This window comes from Erythranthe guttata, chromosome 2 (genome assembly GCF_056151865.1).
Source record: "Erythranthe guttata isolate IM_541 chromosome 2, IM_541, whole genome shotgun sequence".
NCBI classification, from domain to species: Eukaryota; Viridiplantae; Streptophyta; class Magnoliopsida; order Lamiales; family Phrymaceae; genus Erythranthe; species Erythranthe guttata.
In genome coordinates, this window is record NC_142534.1 from 5,652,265 (window position 1) to 5,670,982 (window position 18,718).

At 30.1% G+C, this 18,718-nt stretch overlaps 3 protein-coding genes and 1 long non-coding RNA gene across 4 annotated transcripts; 3 read left to right on the forward strand and 1 right to left on the reverse strand.

The window, feature by feature from the left end:
• Nucleotides 1-4,829: 4,829 nt before the first annotated feature.
• On the reverse strand, nt 4,830-5,488 carry LOC148772195 (uncharacterized). The gene is made up of 2 exons (XR_016030063.1): nt 5,397-5,488; nt 4,830-5,175 (listed from the first exon to the last, which is right to left on the reverse strand). It is a non-coding gene; the product is annotated as an uncharacterized LOC148772195 (long non-coding RNA).
• Nucleotides 5,489-8,069: 2,581 nt separating this feature from the next.
• On the forward strand, nt 8,070-8,871 carry LOC105978135 (glucan endo-1,3-beta-glucosidase). Its single transcript, XM_013003550.2, has 3 exons — nt 8,070-8,210; nt 8,342-8,564; nt 8,703-8,871. Exons 1-3 carry the CDS (start codon nt 8,115-8,117, stop codon nt 8,726-8,728), a joined length of 345 nt encoding a protein of 114 aa, XP_012859004.1. The 5' UTR covers nt 8,070-8,114; the 3' UTR covers nt 8,729-8,871.
• Nucleotides 8,872-11,527: 2,656 nt separating this feature from the next.
• Nucleotides 11,528-12,084, forward strand: LOC148772196 (glucan endo-1,3-beta-glucosidase 7-like). The gene is made up of 2 exons (XM_088814883.1): nt 11,528-11,623; nt 11,836-12,084. The coding sequence occupies exons 1-2, from the start codon at nt 11,528-11,530 to the stop codon at nt 12,082-12,084; spliced, it is 345 nt and encodes a 114-aa protein (XP_088671009.1).
• A 3,383-nt stretch (nt 12,085-15,467) lies between these two features.
• Nucleotides 15,468-16,253, forward strand: LOC105978136 (glucan endo-1,3-beta-glucosidase). Its single transcript, XM_088814906.1, has 3 exons — nt 15,468-15,601; nt 15,754-15,976; nt 16,093-16,253. Exons 1-3 carry the CDS (start codon nt 15,509-15,511, stop codon nt 16,116-16,118), a joined length of 342 nt encoding a protein of 113 aa, XP_088671032.1. The 5' UTR covers nt 15,468-15,508; the 3' UTR covers nt 16,119-16,253.
• Nucleotides 16,254-18,718: the final 2,465 nt, after the last annotated feature.

Sequence of the window (18,718 nt, forward strand, 5' to 3'; positions counted from 1 at the left end):
AAATTTTAAAAACAGATTTATTTCCGATTTATAACCGATTAATTACTGACGCATCGATTAATTGTGAATCGGTGCCTAACCTCCTTCGACCCGATTACCGTTTTTTACTACCTTGACTATTATATAATACGAACAAATGAGTAACAATTCTGAAGAGACAAAACCTAATCAATTAAAAACTAAAAATCCAGAGGGTGTTTGGCTAAGCTTGTAAGATGTTAAAAAGATCTTATAAGATGCTTTAAACTTATAAGCTCTTCCGAAGTATTTAGTAATTTAAAAAAAAAAAAAGATCTTATTTTTTTTTAAATAAGCTCTCGAAGAGCAAATACGATCTTTTTAAAAAAATACCTCCACCCCATTTTTTTATTTAAGATCTAATAAGTAAAAATAGGAAATAAGCTAATTATCCAAACACTATAAAAATTAATCCTACAAATAAGATATAACCAGGGGCAGACCTAGGGGCTTTTTGGTGGGGGGAATATGGATGTGAATTAAGAGACGAAAAAAATATTTTTTCTAGGCTAAAATGTAAAAAATTTAAATCTTGTGGGACAAAGTCTATTAATGAATAGATAAATACCAGAATAAAATAAAAAAATTAACAAAAAATTGGTAAAAAAGGAATTATGCAGGGGCGGAAGCCCCCAAGCCTACACATGGGTCCGCCTCTAGATGTAACAGCTTATCAGCTCTTAAAACATCTTATAAGACGTAAGAGCTTATCAACTGTTTAAAATAAGATTAGCCAAACACCCTCTTAGCCACGACGAAGAACACTCTCCTTATACTTCTTGTTAGTTTCCTTTCGGTCATTGCTCTATGCTCATGCAATGAAAACCCTGCACTTCCAAGCCAAAGCGTAAGTACTTAAATTTAATTTATTTCATTCTTATAAATACGCTTCTTCGAAATTAAAATAGAAATTAGTAGACAAATTTAAATTAGTAGACAAATTTAAATTAGTTAGTAGTTATGAAAATATTGAAGATTAATTACACGTTTGTTTCAAATTCAGTATTTGTGTGTAGCTGATACTGACGAGACACTCAAGAGTTGCAAAAAATTATAGACTATGGATACAGTAGATTCGATTGTAGCCTGATCCGACCCGATGGTCCGTGTTTCGGACCGGATCTCGTACTAGCATACACACCTTGGATCCTTGTTAAATACTATAGAGTGATTGGTGTTTGTCAAAAGGGACTTGGTTTTTGTACAACAATTATTCCTTATAAGTTATTTAACTTTTTTCTTTCATTGACATTTTAATTTTAGTTATTACTTTAATAATCCTCCTAGTTTATTGTTTTTTTTTTGGGCATATAATAAATAAGCCCATTAAGGGATACTTATTTATAAAGAAATCCAGACAAAAAAACTATTTTATAAAAAAAGTCCGCACATTGTCCAGAGGTGTGTAAAATACTAAAATAGCCCCTTACATTATAATATGCCCCAATTTCAGTTTAACATCAATTTGACCCCAAATTTATAAATTATTCAATTTTGAGTACAACAAAGGTAAATATAATAAAAGGCCAAAATAATTAATATTGATGCGGCTGACAGTAATATTAGTGTCATCCACAATAATATTGTTGTAACAAATAGTGATATTATCGTCAACCACAATATTATTATTGTGTCTACTGTAATATTACAATAGTAGACAGTAATATTATTAAGTTAATCCGTCAACAACTCAAACAAAACAAAAAAACCAAAAAAATCAATATTGTGAGGGTTGATAGTAATATTATTGTGTTTACAGTTATTTTACCGTCAACGACAGTAATATAATTAGGTTGACTTGTCAACAAATCAAACAAAATACAAAAAAAAAGCCAAAAATAATATTGCAGCTGACTTTAATTGTACTGTCAACGACAGTACAATTATATAAATGTACTGTCTACGACAGTACAATTACGTTAATGTACTGTCAACGACAATACAATTACTGTCAGCGACAATATAATTACTGTTAATGACAGTACAATTACGGTCAACGTTTAGCGGCGGGCGTAAAAAAATGACAATATTAAGGGGAAAAAAAAGGTCAACGCCAGAGATATAACCTCTGAACCTAAAATAATAAAGATCGTAAGTTACTGACTTATGCACAAAAATCCCTTATTTTTATTTTTATTTGCATCAATGCAACATATGACCTTCTCATGAAAAAAAATTGAGAGACGCATACAAAATCGTAAGACCTTCTTTTTTTTTTTTTTCTTTTCAATAATCTTTTGCTATTATACTATACCACCATTAATTAATAGCAATACAAGTGAAATGATTTTTTGCTAATAGCAATCAACTATTGTTCATATCCAGTGAAAATCGGAGCAGAAACAAACAAGTGTTTTGCCTAGGGGAACGCAACGTCCTTCTAGAAGCCCCTCCGACTTGCATGTAGACATACACTTCGGAAACACACATAAGCCCGTGTAAGTTTTGCTCACTCTTATAAGAAATTTCTCTCGGTTTTTCTCCATAGCATTAGCCGATCCAATGTCTGCATTTATAGTTTACGCATATTAATTTACAAAGAAACACGTATATATTTTTAAAATATAAATACAAATAATTACGAGGTTTATTTATATTTTATAATTTGTGAATAACCCTTTTATGGTACTTCTCAGGGTACGAGTTATAACAACAGACCGAAAAGTGCGACTAGAAAGGAACCGTAATTAGTTTAAAACAAAAACTCACTATCTATTGAAAAAATAATTAAAAATGTATGTATTAAGGTAAAGATCAAACCATTAATGAAGACAAGCACCATCAAGAAAACAATACTCAGTATTAAGTGATTGGAGTTCTTCATATTTGCAGAGAGATTAAGATATCGAGATACAAGTAGAAACTATATCAATACATGATCCTTATATATTGTCTATTGAGATGAAATTTTAATTTTTTTTTTTAAATTAAGTAGAGATAAATCATGTCATTAATTCATGTAAAATTTTTGTAGATAAATACAAAAGAAAATTGATGATGACGACCTTTCAAATGTGAGCTTGTAGATTGTTTTTTCATTTAATCTATTAAATGCAATTGGATTTTTTCGGTTTGGTGTGCAAAATAAAATAAAACAGTTTATCATTTTAATTTCAATATAATGTATACATCATTCCACAGGACATGAACATGTATAAATTATGGGTTAAATATAGTTTACACTCATAACTCATACTGCATATCATCAGTAACACTTATCCGGTTACCCCTTAAGTTCAATTCAATTTGTATTTTAAATCCTATTACTTTAAAATTTTCTTTTTTTATTTAAAATAATAATTATTAAAAGAATAATTAAATTATACAATTAAAAATATCTGTTGAAAAATGAAATATTTCAAAATTTAAAAATATTATTTTGTACTATTGGGTACATATTTAATACGTAACATCTAATTGTTATTGACCAATTAATCGAATATATTCATATCCATAAATTAAATTTCTTAAAATATATTTTTCATTATATACAATATATATATTCCTTAAACCCACCCTGTCTCAAATTCCTGGCTCCGCCACTGGTTATATATATATATATATATATATATATATATATATATATATATATATATATATATATATATATATATATATATATATATATATATATATATATATATATATATATATATAACTACATGTAACTCTAGTAAACTATAGTAATTTGTAGTTATGTTTTTATTTACCCCATATTTTTAGTCGATCAATTGTATACACACGAATACTGGCTTATACAAAAGAAATTCATAAACCCCAACAAAAATTTACAAATTTCAATATTTTTATTACAAATCACATCAGAACCAATAAAATACAAATCGAAAGTACACAAATATATGCATATGTAACTACAGGTTACTATATGTAACTAGTAATATATAGTAATATATAGTAATGTATAGTAATGTACACATTCTGTTGAACATTATAACTTGAAGCAATTGTAACTTCAAGCAAATTTTTGACACCTTCAAGTACATGATCAATGACTCATTAAGCTACAATTTCAAAATCAAAAGAGAAAAAAATATTTTAGTGCAAATCAACAAAAAATGAAGAAACATCAAAACACTCAAAAATCAATAAACACTAAGAGACCAAGAGATAGAGAGAGAGAGAGACTATAGCTGGGAAATGCTACGGATTTTAAACCAAACAGCCAGTGACTCCTCACCCCAATCGCCTCCTACCAAAACCCTAGCCGCCGCTAATAACCATCCAAGGTTCCGCGCTCATAAATGAAAAAAATTATAAAAATATATTTGACAGTATAAAAATAAACAAAATTACCATCAAAATATAGATCTCGACGAGAGATCTGTATAGGCAAAGTTTGCAAAGAAGCAATTTCAATATGAATTTTCGGAATCAAAAAAAGTAAGGAATTCGAGAACGTGCATGTATTTATTTCTTCATGGTAAAACATATGAAATAATTTTTCATTAAGTTTATTTCACGAAAACCGCGAATAAATATTAGTGATTGATGGCTTCAACTTTTGCAGCTCACTGTTCAACTTTTGCAACGAGTGAGCAGGTTGAGTAATATGGGTTTATGAGATGCTACAATCAATATATCAACTAAACACACATACATAAAGGTGTGTGTATTTATTATGTGTAGATCCATGCATGGTGCAGGATTTTCCAGTGTATTTTACTGGGTGTAGCATCTAAGAAATGACCAATGTAAATGATTCTTACTAATCCCTATTTTTTAATCAGTAATAATAACCGAACAAGGACAAAGTGGTTCAGTTTCACTTTCAACCGCTCATGAAAACAATATTTGACAAACGCATACAAAATCGTAAAACCTTTTTTTCTTTTCAATAATCTTTTGTTATTATACTATAGCACCATTAATAGCAATACAAGTGAAATGATTTACTTTCTTGCTAATAACAATAAAAATTGTATCTACTAGGGTTATCATATATCCTTCATATCCAACGAAAATCAGAGCAGAAACATATAAGTGCGTTTCCTTGGGAAACGCAATGTCCTTCGAGGAACCTCTCCGACTTGCAAGTAGACATACACTTCGGAGCGGTACATAAGCCTTTGTAAGTTTTGCTCTTTGTTATAAGCATTTTCTCTTCGTTTACTTCCGCAGCATTAGCTGATCCAATATCTGCATTTATAGTTTACACATATATTAAGTTACAAAGAAATGTTTGTATATTTGTATCACATATATTTGTATACAACCCTTTCTGGTACTTCTCGGAGCACGAGTTATAACAACATATCGGAAAGCGCGACTAGAAAAAGAACCGTACTTGGTTCAAAACAAAAACTCACTACCTATTGAAAAATTAATTAAAAAGACATGTATTAAGGTAAAGATCAAACCATTGATGAAGACAAGCACCATCAAGAAAACAATACTTAGTATTAAGTGATTGGAGCTCTTCATATTTGCAGAGAGATGAAGATACCGAGATACAAGTAGAAACTATAGCGATACATGATCCTTATATAGTGTCTATTGAGATATTTTTTCTAATTTTTTATTTATTTATTAAATTAAGTAGAGATAAATCCTGTCATTAATTCACGTAAAAACTTTGTAGATAAATAGAAAAGAAAAATGATGATGACGACCTTTCAAATGTGTGCCTGTAGATTGTTTTTTCCAATTAATCTATTAAATGCAATTGGAATTTTTCAGTTTGGTGCAAAATAAAATAAAAACAATTTGCCATATTTAATTTCAATATAATGTACACATCATTCCGCGGGACATGTAACATATTGTATAAATTTAATGGGGGAATTATCTAAATTCTAAAATCTTGATTCCATTCATGACATGTGGAGGGTTTAATAAATTCTAAAGGCCTCGTATGGTTACTTATGTCATATAAGTTTACATTAGATGAGATTGAATTAATTCCCTAGCGACTAAGTAATTAATTAGTTAGACTTAGTATGATGTTCCGTACAGGGCCGGTCCTAGGGTTTAGGGGGCCCTAGACGAAGTAAAAATCGGGGCCCGTTTTATATATATAAAAGTTCGAATTTCCTTATGTGCAGTTGTAAGTCTTAACATTAAGCCATTTTCATAAAAGAAGTAATTGAGTTTACAATAGAGAGAGATAAGAAAAAAAAAAAAAAAAGGAAAAACCAAAACTTCTCACAATTTTTTTTGATATTTTCTATATATACGTACATATATTTTACATATATATATCTAAAAATATTGCCATGTGGGGCCCTTGAGTTAATCTTATTTTATAATATTTGTACATTCTTTTATATATATAAAAAAAAATTATCTCATATATTATAACAATTTTTTTCTTGTGGGGCCCTCCAAAAATTGGGGGCCCAAAGCCATGGCTTCCGTGGCTTCTGCCCAGGGCCGGCACTGGTTCCGTATGTAAGATTAGATCTTGTATTAAATTTGTTAAATTCTTGTATTATATCATTATATGTGATTTGTCTATAAAACTTTTTATTTAATAAAATAAACATGTAGTTTGAAGGATAAAATTGTTTTTTTACTTATTTAGTCACCCCAATTAAATTCACCTCAGGGAGGGGTGCTACTAATTTAATATTTAATAGCGGACTTTGATTTTAGTAATGGGTTTGAAAAAATTTGAAAAAATCCACCCCCTATTTAATATTTTATCATTTTCTTTTTCAATTTCTTTTATTGCATAAAAAATGGGGACCTCGTTAAAAACCTTTGTCGACTTCGAACAAGGAAACAAGTGCCCCCTAGTTATAAGTTCTACGAAAACTAGGTAAACCAATATTCCTATCTAGAAATAAATGTTTTCGAATATGCACTAGGAATAGCAGTTAGAGCTACCTACATTAGTTTCCTGATGGACGACTAGAGAACATCTAAAAAATGCTCGTCATTCAATATATAACCCATTCATCCATAACTTCGTCATCTGATATCCAATTTAGTTGATTCAAGTATAAGTAGAAAGCTATCTTAAAGGACTACAATTTCCGTATTTGAATTTTGCCAAAATCATACCAGCAAAGGTTTAAAATTAATTTCGAATTTAAAACATAATTAGTTAAATTGAAACGACATTTAACATTTTGGTATTGGAACATTATAAGAAAAGTTTTGAAAAAAAAAAAAGATATCAAATTTATCAAAATTAACTTCATAAATTAAATAGGTATTCGATTAGTGGAATTTTGGCTCATTCGTTTATATCCCCTGATTTTCAGCGTTTACTACGTAGACAATTGACCGTTCGTTCCTATCCGATCGGTGGGATAATTTAATTTACGGGTTTGCACGGGCAACCATATCGATCAGTCGGTCAGTTCTATTTGATCAATCGGGTACTCATGAACTGCGTATGCGTAGCAACTTTTCTGATAGAATAGTCCACCTTTCTACGGAAGTACTCTGCTTCTCCGTTTCATTTGCTGCTAATTGTCTAACGTGTTGGGCTAACTCACGCTCATTCATCTCAACATGTTGAATTTAGTAGAGGTGATCCTCGTCACGATGTGCATCAAGTCGTGGCAGAACGAAGATCATAGTAGAACTTGAAATTAGAGCATACAGTTAAACCTCTATAAATTAATACAGTCGGGACTATGTAAATTATATTAATTTAGCGAATTATTTAACTATCGAATTAATAAGTTAACACGTTTTCACCGAGTCGGGACCGAGAGAAACTATTATTTAATCGAGGTTATTAATTTATCGATGTTCTAATGTGTTTCCAAACTAAAGTATCTGGTGTATGCATTGATGATAGAGATTTTTAGCAAATTGCTTTGGATTTAATAGTTCTTTCTATATAGAGTTTATTGCTAAACTACTATATGAAATGTATAGACAATCTAATCATAATCTTAAAATTAATTTGATATATTTTACAATTATATAGTAGGTATTTTATCATGTTTTACTATGACCTAAAGATTATGAACATCATAGTATTTTTTCTATAAATCAGTCATTGGATTTGTATATAATTTCTTTTGGTTTTTGGTATGTGTGTGGTTGTGTGTGCACATCCAAACATGTATATAAGATGAAACCAATTAGTAAAAAATATACTCAAACAAAAAGTGTTAGTCATGGTGAAGAACACTCTCTCTATATTTCTTGTTAGTTTCCTAATGGTCGTTGCTCTATGCTTCGGCCACGAAAACCCTGCACTGCGCGGCAAGAACGTACGCAAAACTTTCACTTTAATTCATAACAATTCAATATATATTGTCTTCTCAAAATGTATATATATATCTAGACATTTCTTTTCTTTTTATAATTAACCATGAAATTAATTTTCACGTAATCTCTCTAGTTGCGCGGCTGGTGTGTGGCTGATACAGGCGCACCACACGACAAGTTGCAAGAATTTCTAGACTACGGGTGTCATGAATTCGACTGTAGCCAGATCCTGCCAGGTGGACCGTGTTATGAACCTAACCTTTTACTGGCACACGGATCTTGGATCCTCGATAAATTTTACAAAACCGGTGCCTTTTGCAAAGAAGGACTTGGGTTCATTACTGAGACTAATCCTTGTAAGTTTTCTCACTCAATACCCTAATATTATTCAATTTGCGCATTTTATTTATTGTTGTGCAATCCTTGTTAGTATCTAACTATGAAATAATTGATTAATTAATTAATTAATTAATTAATTATCTGTATTGATGCAGCATATGGAGATTGCCAGTATCCGTGACAGCAGCAAATAAATATAATACAAGACGAAGAGGGGATTTAGATTGGGTAAAGAATAATAATGAGAGGAAACTTTCTCTAGAATGTTTATTGTAATACTCTATTGATCGATAACATAAATAATGTTAACATTCTTTCATTAAATTATGTGCAACATTCTATCACAAAAAATTACCATTTGCACACCGACGTATCACCAATTAGTGAAAATAACTAAAAATGAGCTATATTGACAACCCATTGAATTTTCGTATAAGTATGAACCCAAATTTTAATCTCATTTATAAACCCATTAAGTACATATACCAAAATTGCAATATATTATACTATTAACTATTAAGGGCAAAGTCGCAAAGAACAATTTACATCCCTGAACTATAAGAGTTGTACCAATTTGTCCTCATGAACTATAAAACGTCTCAAACACCCCCTTAAGTTTATGGTTAATCATTAAATTATTAACACCTTTAATTTAAATGTACACTTACTTCTCTGCCCTTGGGGGTTTGTTGTAAGAAACTTAATAATTATATAATTAATACGTGCTGTATTTGCCGATTTTGTTATGAATTTGTGATTGAAGTAAATTTATGATTTACATGATTTTCTTAATTGTGTTTAATCTTTGGATTCAATATGTTTGCTAATTGTCCTTTTGTTCAATTTTGTGCATTTTTTGTTTATGCCCTTCATTAAATGCATAACTTTTGGGGTGACTTTCGTGCATTATAAGATGTTTTGTAACACAAAGTACAAGATTTTGTGTATTTGAGCTTGTGTGTATTTGAGCTGTTACTTGACATTTTAATAAATTTTAGAAGAAAAAAAATAGTGGCATTTTAATGGTTAAATAAAAAGAAGAAAAGTGGAAATACGAGAATAAAAAACCCAACAATATGAGCAAATAAACTTGACAAAATAAGCAAAAAAAATCGGTGAAAGAGCTTTAATACACACACACACACACACACACACACACACACACACACATATATATATATATATATATATATATATATATATATATATATATATATATATATATATATATATATATATATATATATATATAATTGAATAGAGGGGCAAAGTAGTCAGAAAATGTCCGAAAGTGGAAAAAATGGCTAGAAATCATAAAGTCAAAGTGCCACATCAGCATTTACAAACAAAATTTAAATGACGAGAGGTATTTGAGACATTTTGTAGTTCAAGGGGGCAAACTAGTACAATCCCAATAGTTCAAGGATGTAAACTGTACTTTGCCCTATTATTAATGAAAATTATCGCTCTTACTATCTGTTGGTTGTAATACCTACACGCAAGTGCACGTATCGTACAAGTAATAAAGTGTATTTTTAAGTACAAGTATCGATCCCACAGAGAATATTTATTTATCTAATTTTAGACACTAAATCCTACCAACTGTTATCAAGCCCACCCTACACATTCGAAAGATGATTAATAACATAAATTAAACTAAATTAATTAATGAAAACAAATAAAAAAGACAAGATCACAAAAGCAATTAAAAACGACAATTTAATCAGAGTAAACAAGCCTAGGATTTTATTCTCCCCCTATGTGATTATTAACCCCAATTCCTTCAATTATGCAAGTAATTAACTCGGATTATTAACCTGAGATGCTAAATTAATCATAACCCGCTTCCGCGTGTATTACGATTCTATTATTCGAGACTAAATTACTGTATTCCTACGCAATTCAATCAAGAACAAAGCATTAAGCACAAATCTCAATAATGGCTACCTAAGAGGTTAACTATATTCCTATGCTAACGTCACAAAGGCTCTTCTACCACAGTTCTAATTGTTAAACCGATCTTCCGATTCATGCATTCAACAATAACAATAAAGAACATAAAGTGATCAAGTTCATGCACTTAATAAATAAAGTAGAAGAAATAATCTAAATTAATACTTGCATAAAATCATAGAATTGTGTTCATAAATCTCACATAGGGTTCGAATAAAACCCTAAAAATAAAGACTTAGCTACTCGTAGTTCTTATGATAAACAAAATAGAATTCATAAAAGAATTAAGAAAAACTATGCTTGAGTCTTCGATCTTCGTTCTTCGCGTTTTGTGGTGTCAAATTTCGTCCTTATGGTGTAGAGACTAGCGGGAACATTCTCCAGCCTCTAATGATGGTGAACCGAGTGGCACGTCTAACCGAAACTGGAAAATGATTTGGAATCTCGCCATTCCCCCCCAAAATCCGGAATTTTCTATGGAGGGATTGTGCTGATATCTTACCTAGTAAGCTCGAGCTCTTTAGACGCACTATCGTGCCAGATCATTTTTGTGTATTTTGTGGAAAAATGGTGGAATCCCCGGTGCATGCTATTTATGGTTGCTCTAAAATTAAGTGGATATGGGAGAAAGAACCGTTTCGGATTACTGATGTGGAAGAGAGTGCATCCTTTTGGAGCTGGATTGAAGTTCTTAAACAAAAACTTCCCGACGAACTGTTTCGCCTGGCGGTGGTTGTGGCCTGGAAGCTATGGGAAAGGAGGAATAAGGAGCTCCATGGGGAGGAATCCCTCGATCTGGATCAAACTGTGAACTGGTGCAGTGGGTTTCTTCGCTCCTATTTAGATGCCCAGTTTCGCCAAATGAAGATTCCTATGGCGGAATTACCGAACATGTGGCAGCCTCCTCCGGTTGGTACAACTAAAATCAACGTCGATGCTGCCTTCCCCGCTGGTGAAGATTACTACGAAGTAATAAGAATTCGTACGAGACAAGAAACGTAAATTAGTAAAACGAAAAGTGTTAGTCATGGTGAAGAAGAATCTCTCAATATTTCTTGTTACTTTGCTAGCGGTTGCTCTATGTTCTTCTTCCAACGGAAACCCTACAATGCGTGGCAGGAAAGTAAGTAAATGTCGATTATTTATTTATTTATTTATTTATATATTTATAAATAAATATGTAAAAATCTAAAATAAGTACAAATTTAAATACTTTATTTAAAATATTCATCATATAATTTTAGAGGTATTTAAAAAATATATAATTTTAAATAATACTATGAATTTTGTGCAAAGTACGAATAATTTGAAAGTAATTTCGTGTAATTTGTTTAGTACAACGAGGGTTGGTGCGTACCGGATACAGGCGCATCCGAACACGACATGCAAGCGTTTTTAGACTACGGTTGTAGTCAATACAGCTGCGCTGAAATCCTGCCAGGTGGTTCGTGTTTCGAACCCGATCTTTTAATGGCACATACAGCTTGGATCCTCGATTTGTACTATCGAGAAGGTGGCATTTGCAAAGAGGGCCTTGGTTTCATTACAACTTCCAATCCTTGTAAGTTTTGGGAGAGTTTGTAGTAATAAATATGTGTTATTTAATTTATTTATTTTTTTGGGTGAAATTTTCATCAATTATATAGTTATTATATATTTATAATTCTTGTGTGTTAATTTGTTTGTTTTTTCATGTGTATTTATGCAGCACATGGGACTTGCACTTTTCCATGAGAACTGTAAAGAAGATGAGATCATTTCGATGTGTGAGTACTAATAATGATGAGAATTACATTTGAATGTCATAAGATTAATTTTTATTTTGAATATATAATATATGTAATCAAGTGTGTATGTTTCGGTTAGCTATCAAAATATTTTGGTTTATTTTTTTTTTAAATTACATACACTTGCTGGAAATGTTGAAATAGTTTATTTCATTTGATATTATGTTATTATTAGAAAGCTCTTCTTGTTGTTTATCCTAGCAATACACCTTGTACGATGTACGGGGTAGCATTGCAAAAATGACGAAAATTTTACTATATGGCAATTAAATTGTATAAAATTTTGTTTACGTATTGTTAAAATAATTAATTGTGAAATTTAAATTTCAAAAATAGCATCAATATTCCTACACATAGATTATACAAATCCCAACAAAAAGCATATACTAAAGCAAAAGGAAGTGTAAAAAAAAGGCATACATTTATCAAATCATAGTACAAGAGAGAGATTTAGAAAACAAATTGCAAAGCTTAAAAAAATGAAAAAAAAAAAAAAAAAACCCTATCCAAGTCATAAATAGGAGATGAAATAATAATAATAATAATAATAATAATAATAATAATAATAATAATAATAATAATAATAATAATAATAATAATAATAATAATATATATTATTATTATTATTATTATTATTATTATTATTATTATTATTATTATTATTATTATTATTATTATTATTATTATTATTATTATTATTATTATTATTATTATTATTATTATTATTATTATTATTATTATTAATTCGCGGACTCGCCATTGTTCGTACAACAAAGAAAGCATGGGAAAATAAAATTATCTAATGTACAGGTGTAAATGAGTCGAGCCACCCCGTGAGCTCATGAGCTGGTTTAACAAAAACTCGAATCGACTCGGCAAAAGCTGGTTTCACTGATCAGTATAATTAATAATTAATAATCAAGCTTGAAATCCTTTCCATAAAAGAGGTATCTTATATTATGGGTAATATTATCATTTCATATTTATCAATTATTTTTGTTTTCGGTCTACCAAATTTTCATTGAATATTATGCGTCTCTTTTGTCTCACATTCTCTTTTTTTTTTCTTCATCATCCGAAGTGGTCCTTCTTTTCAGTTTTCAGTGACAAATTTTCTACACACTGATCTCTGGAAATATAATACTCTTTCTAGAATATCCACGTGCATGTATAATGTATATGATAGGACGTGAATAAGCAAATATATACATGAATCTTTACATACATGTTTATCTATAATCCATGATGAATCTCATTTAATATAATACATGTACTACACATGCCTAAATTAGTATAAAATAGATGTAGGATTGTATTTGTAGTTTAACAAATTTTAGCAAGAGTAAAATAAAATAGGTAGAAAAATAGTTTTTTACTGCCACCATTAACCGTAGTAAAAGATACTAAATTCATAGTAAAAAAAAAAGGCTTTTGCTATGCATTTGTTACGATTTTGCTATGCATTTGCTCGGTAAATGGCTGTGGCAAATATTTTACTATGACTTTAAGATTGTCCCGTGGTAAAAGGTATCTTTTGTTACAGCTTTTTACCGTCGCAAAAATAATCGTAGTAAATAGTCATTTTTCTACTAATGATAGAAGAAAGAGACACATGCTCCTCAATTATTTATGTATTAATCTTGCTCACATATTTTCGCAAAATATACAATATGGTATCAGAGCCTCTCTTCGGCGACCACCTGACCTAATTCGAATTCTCTGGACACTCGAGTGTCCACATGTATTCATCGTGTTCGTCCCTTGTCCGCAAATCAATGGCCAGGGATGGGAGCCTTTCAATTTCCCGCCTATCTGCCCTTATATACAGTTCTCACCTTCCTCTTTTTTCACTTTTATTTGCTTTCTCTTCCTCTTGCTTATACGTTCCCCACCGCCTATTACTTATGATCGTCGTTCGTACCTGCACCCGAGACACTGTAGTCTAGTATTGGTTCGTGGAGTCTTGTCTCGTTACTTTAAAAAACATGAATGTTGAGCCTCATTACTATAGAACTGTAGCGGACAAAAATATTTTTATAAAATATGAGAGTTAAACAAGATTTACCTCCATTGAAACCAATCTGAAGAAGCCCTAAACGATCTTTGCAAGTTATTGGAAAAATTTAGAAATAAGACTGAAAGAAGTGAAAAAAACAGTTTAATATCCCTTAATATCGGAAACGTTTTATATTCTCAAATAGGTGATAAATTTCAGCAATTGATTTGGGTGGGTATGTTGAGATTGATTCATATTTTACTTATTGCCACCACCACAACTTAATTCATATTTATTTTGACTGTTTTTCTTTTTTTGCAAAGCAAAAAAAAAAATATATGGTTGTAACTTGTATGTTGAGCCATATCATTAAAATAATAAGAGATTAAATTTTGATCGAATCAGCCGATATTTTATATAAATTGGATTGCACTAATTTTATGACAAGTGGCACTCTTAAGTCTTAACTCTTAATAAATCACGCTGACTATAATTAGGGTTAGAGGGATTACAAGTTCTGCTGGGTTTTCTTTTTTCTTTTCTTTTCTTTTTTTCTTTTCTTTTTTTTTCCAAATTATTAGAATCCTAATTATATTTTTACTTAAACTATCCACGTATCAATCATCCTATGACATCCGATTTTCTTATTAAAACAGGCTATCCGGTCTAAATTTGCACCCAAATAATAATATATTATATATTTTATTATTAACTTAATTTGTCTGGTCATATTCAAGTTGAACCATAAACTTAAACTCGGCTCATAAATAAATATAGTTTATTAAAATAACTCAAACTAGGCCCGAATCACTAGAAATATGCTCGACTCAAATATAACAATGGAGCCGAACCATCGGGCTTCGGTTAGGCCCAAGTCAATTGTCAATCCTAATTATTCATGAAATGTATATCTAATGTCAAAATCACATTTCAAGATTATAATAAGAAATGATTTTATTTCCGTTCCATGCAACTGATATTTAATTTTATATATGGAATATTTGTATGATAAAACGAAGCATTGAACCAAATCTCGGACTATCTCTTGTTTGATTGATAAAATAAAGGTTTTTGCATTAAAGATGATTGATTTGATATCAATTTATAGCGTAATAGCGTGAAATTAATTTGTTACAGTATTATATGGAAAGTATAAATAGACATCAAAACGATTTTATTATATTATACAATTTTATAAACCAATAAAAAAAAAGTGTTAGTCATTATGAAGACCACTCCCACTATATTTCTTGTTTGTTTTCTAATGGTCGTTGCTCTATGCTTTGGCCAAGAAAACCCTGCACTACGTGGCAAGAACGTATGTAAACTTTTAACTTTAATTCATAACAATTCAATATATATTGTCTTCTCAAAATACAAATTTCTAGACAATTTTTTTGTTTAATTTATTATTTGTTATTATTTTAAGCATGAAAATAATTGAAATTAATTTTCATGTAATCTCCCTAGTTGCGTGGCTGGTGTGTGGCTGATACAGGCGCACCACACGACAAGTTGCAAGAATTTCTAGACTACGGGTGTCATGAATTCGACTGCAGCCAGATCTTGCCTGGTGGACCGTGTTATGAACCTAATCTTTTACTGGCACACGGATCTTGGATCCTCGATAAATTTTACAGAACCGGTGCCTTTTGCAAAGAAGGACTTGGCTTCATTACTGAAACTAATCCTTGTAAGTTTTCTCACTCATTATCCTAATATTATTTAATTTGTCATTTTATTTATTGTTGTGCAGTCCTAATTGTTAGTATCTTGCCATTAATTAACTTATTTTATACACTGATGCAGCATATGGAGATTGCCAGTATCCGTGACAGCATCGCATAAATATAGTCCAAGAAGGAGATGAATTTGGATTAGTCATTTTTTATTGTAATTCTATGATCGATAAAATAATAATGTGAGCAATCTTACATTTAACTATGTGTGAAATTATGTTTACATTCCAATTCGTGTTTTGTTCTCCATCACACTATTCTATTTAATTTGTGATAACGACTACAAAATACTTACTATAAGGTGGACACTTTCCAAACTATGTTACAATTTTGCACATCTGAGTATCACTAATTTACAAAAATCCGCACAACAAAATAATTAAAAAAAAAAAAACATATATATATATATGGCACCCTCGCATTACAATTATTTGGGCAAATTACGGCCACTCCTGAGGCATGGTCAGATTATGAAAAAACCGTATTCTTTGGGTAATTATAGTCACCCCTCTCATTTTAAATATATGTATATAAAATTTATGTAACTCGGTTATTAACCGAACAAAATTGTATATTCATTTTGGTAAACAGTATAAAATGTTCGCGTACTGAAATTTCGGTTCGATTTTACAGATTTAACATCTCTAACTTTACCTCTTGCGAAGTTTTTTGTATAATAATACATAGTTGAGGGGGGTGATTGTATTACCCAAACAAAGGCAGAGTTATCATAATTTGACCATAATTAAGAAGGTGGCCGTAGTTTGTGCTAATTATTTTGGCAAGATGCAGCCTCAAGATAAAAATATCATGTTCCCACCATCTCTACAAGAAATTTATAAGTATTTGTGAGAGCCAATTTTGACAATATCAATACTTGTCACTAAGACCCCTTTAGGTTGTCAAGATAAGCCAAGATTAATTAAATAATTGGACTTAATTTGATGTTTGGTATCTCCAATAAATTGTCGGGTCAACCCGCCAAAATTATATAATCATTGCTTATCTTGGCTTATCTTGCCTTCTAATACATTTTTTTTATTGGACGTCGCAAGCTCTAATAAAATAATTGGATTTTTATTAAACTATTTAATTTTATCTTGACTAATCTTATCTTGCCAACAAAATGTGCCTAAATGTATATTATAAATGATAATATTTTGTTGTTGTTACTTATAGCTATTTTTATGGTCACTTAATTATTCTTCATTGGCAAACGAGACAAGATTGCGCCATCTTTTAGTTTCATATTCCTCAATTTTTTTTTAAATGGATTTTTGTCTTTTCTTTTGTGATCAGTTTGGTATTAATCCATACTATAGTCTTACCAAAAAATATTCATTATACCGTAAATTTAATTTCATTACAATACTGTAATAGTAACGGTGATTACTAATTTATGTTGGATATCACTTGGATCAAATTTGAATATTCTATTTTAAAAGTAATTCAAGGCATAGATATGTTTAAAATGCATAAATTAGCATTTAAGGCATAAATACTTTGAATATATGTTATTAACTGATCTAAATAAAATATTTCCGAATACAATTACAACTTTAAAAATTCTTTACATCAATTATATTATCACTAATGAAATTATTCAAGATAGATTTTGTCACAATGTACAACTATCTTATTATTTTGCGATAATATTTATTTTGCAAACTATCTTATTATTTACATAAATTAATTAATTTTTAACATAAATTTCTATTTATTTTTCATAATTAATACTATTTTCGGTACTGGTGATGATACTGAGAACCGTTTATCGACCAAATATTACACTACTGTTACTCTACCTGTCTACGATCACAATTCGGTAAAATATATTTTCATAGAAAATAACTCGATTCATATTTGGAAGGGCAATGGGGTAAAAGAAATACACCCCTAACTTTCAAGGTAGATTTGCTCGCCAGAACATTCAATTTGAAAAATATTTTGGTATGGTAAAATATGCTTTTGTCAGAAATATTTCCATAAAGAATTAATTTGGTTCATCAGACATAATTGATTGGTAGAGCAATATGGTTAAAAAGCAAAAGTTCATCTCTAATTATTAGTGAGGTGGATTATTGTGAAACATGTAAGAGGATGTTTGACTAAATTTATTTTAAATACTTGATAAGCTTTTATGTATGATAAGATGTTTCTAGACCTGATAACTTGTTGCATCTTATTTTTATGATTAATTATATAAATGTTTAAGAACTTATAAGCTGTTTAAAAGTGTTTAGTAAAAAGAATTTTTTTTTATAGTTTTTTTTTCCGCCGCTGCCGCTTACCGACAGTCAGCGCCAGTATGCCCCAGTAAAAATAATAATATTATGTGGTTGACATTAATATTAAGTATTAACTATAATACTGTTTAACATAATAATATAGACAGTAATATTGTTTTGACATTAATATTAAGTATTAACTATAATACTGTTTAACACAATAATATAGACAGTAATATTGTTATATTACTATCTAGCACAGTAATATTAACACAACAAAATTGCTATGTTATATAATAAATTATTGCGTAATACGGGAATGTTATTATACTGACCGGTCAACAAAGTAACCAAAATACGATGCTAAAAAAATTAATAATTTTGTGGTTAACAATACTATCAGTGTCAACCATAATTATATTTGAGGTTGACATAAGGATGACAATGGATCGGTTCTGGACCGGGTTT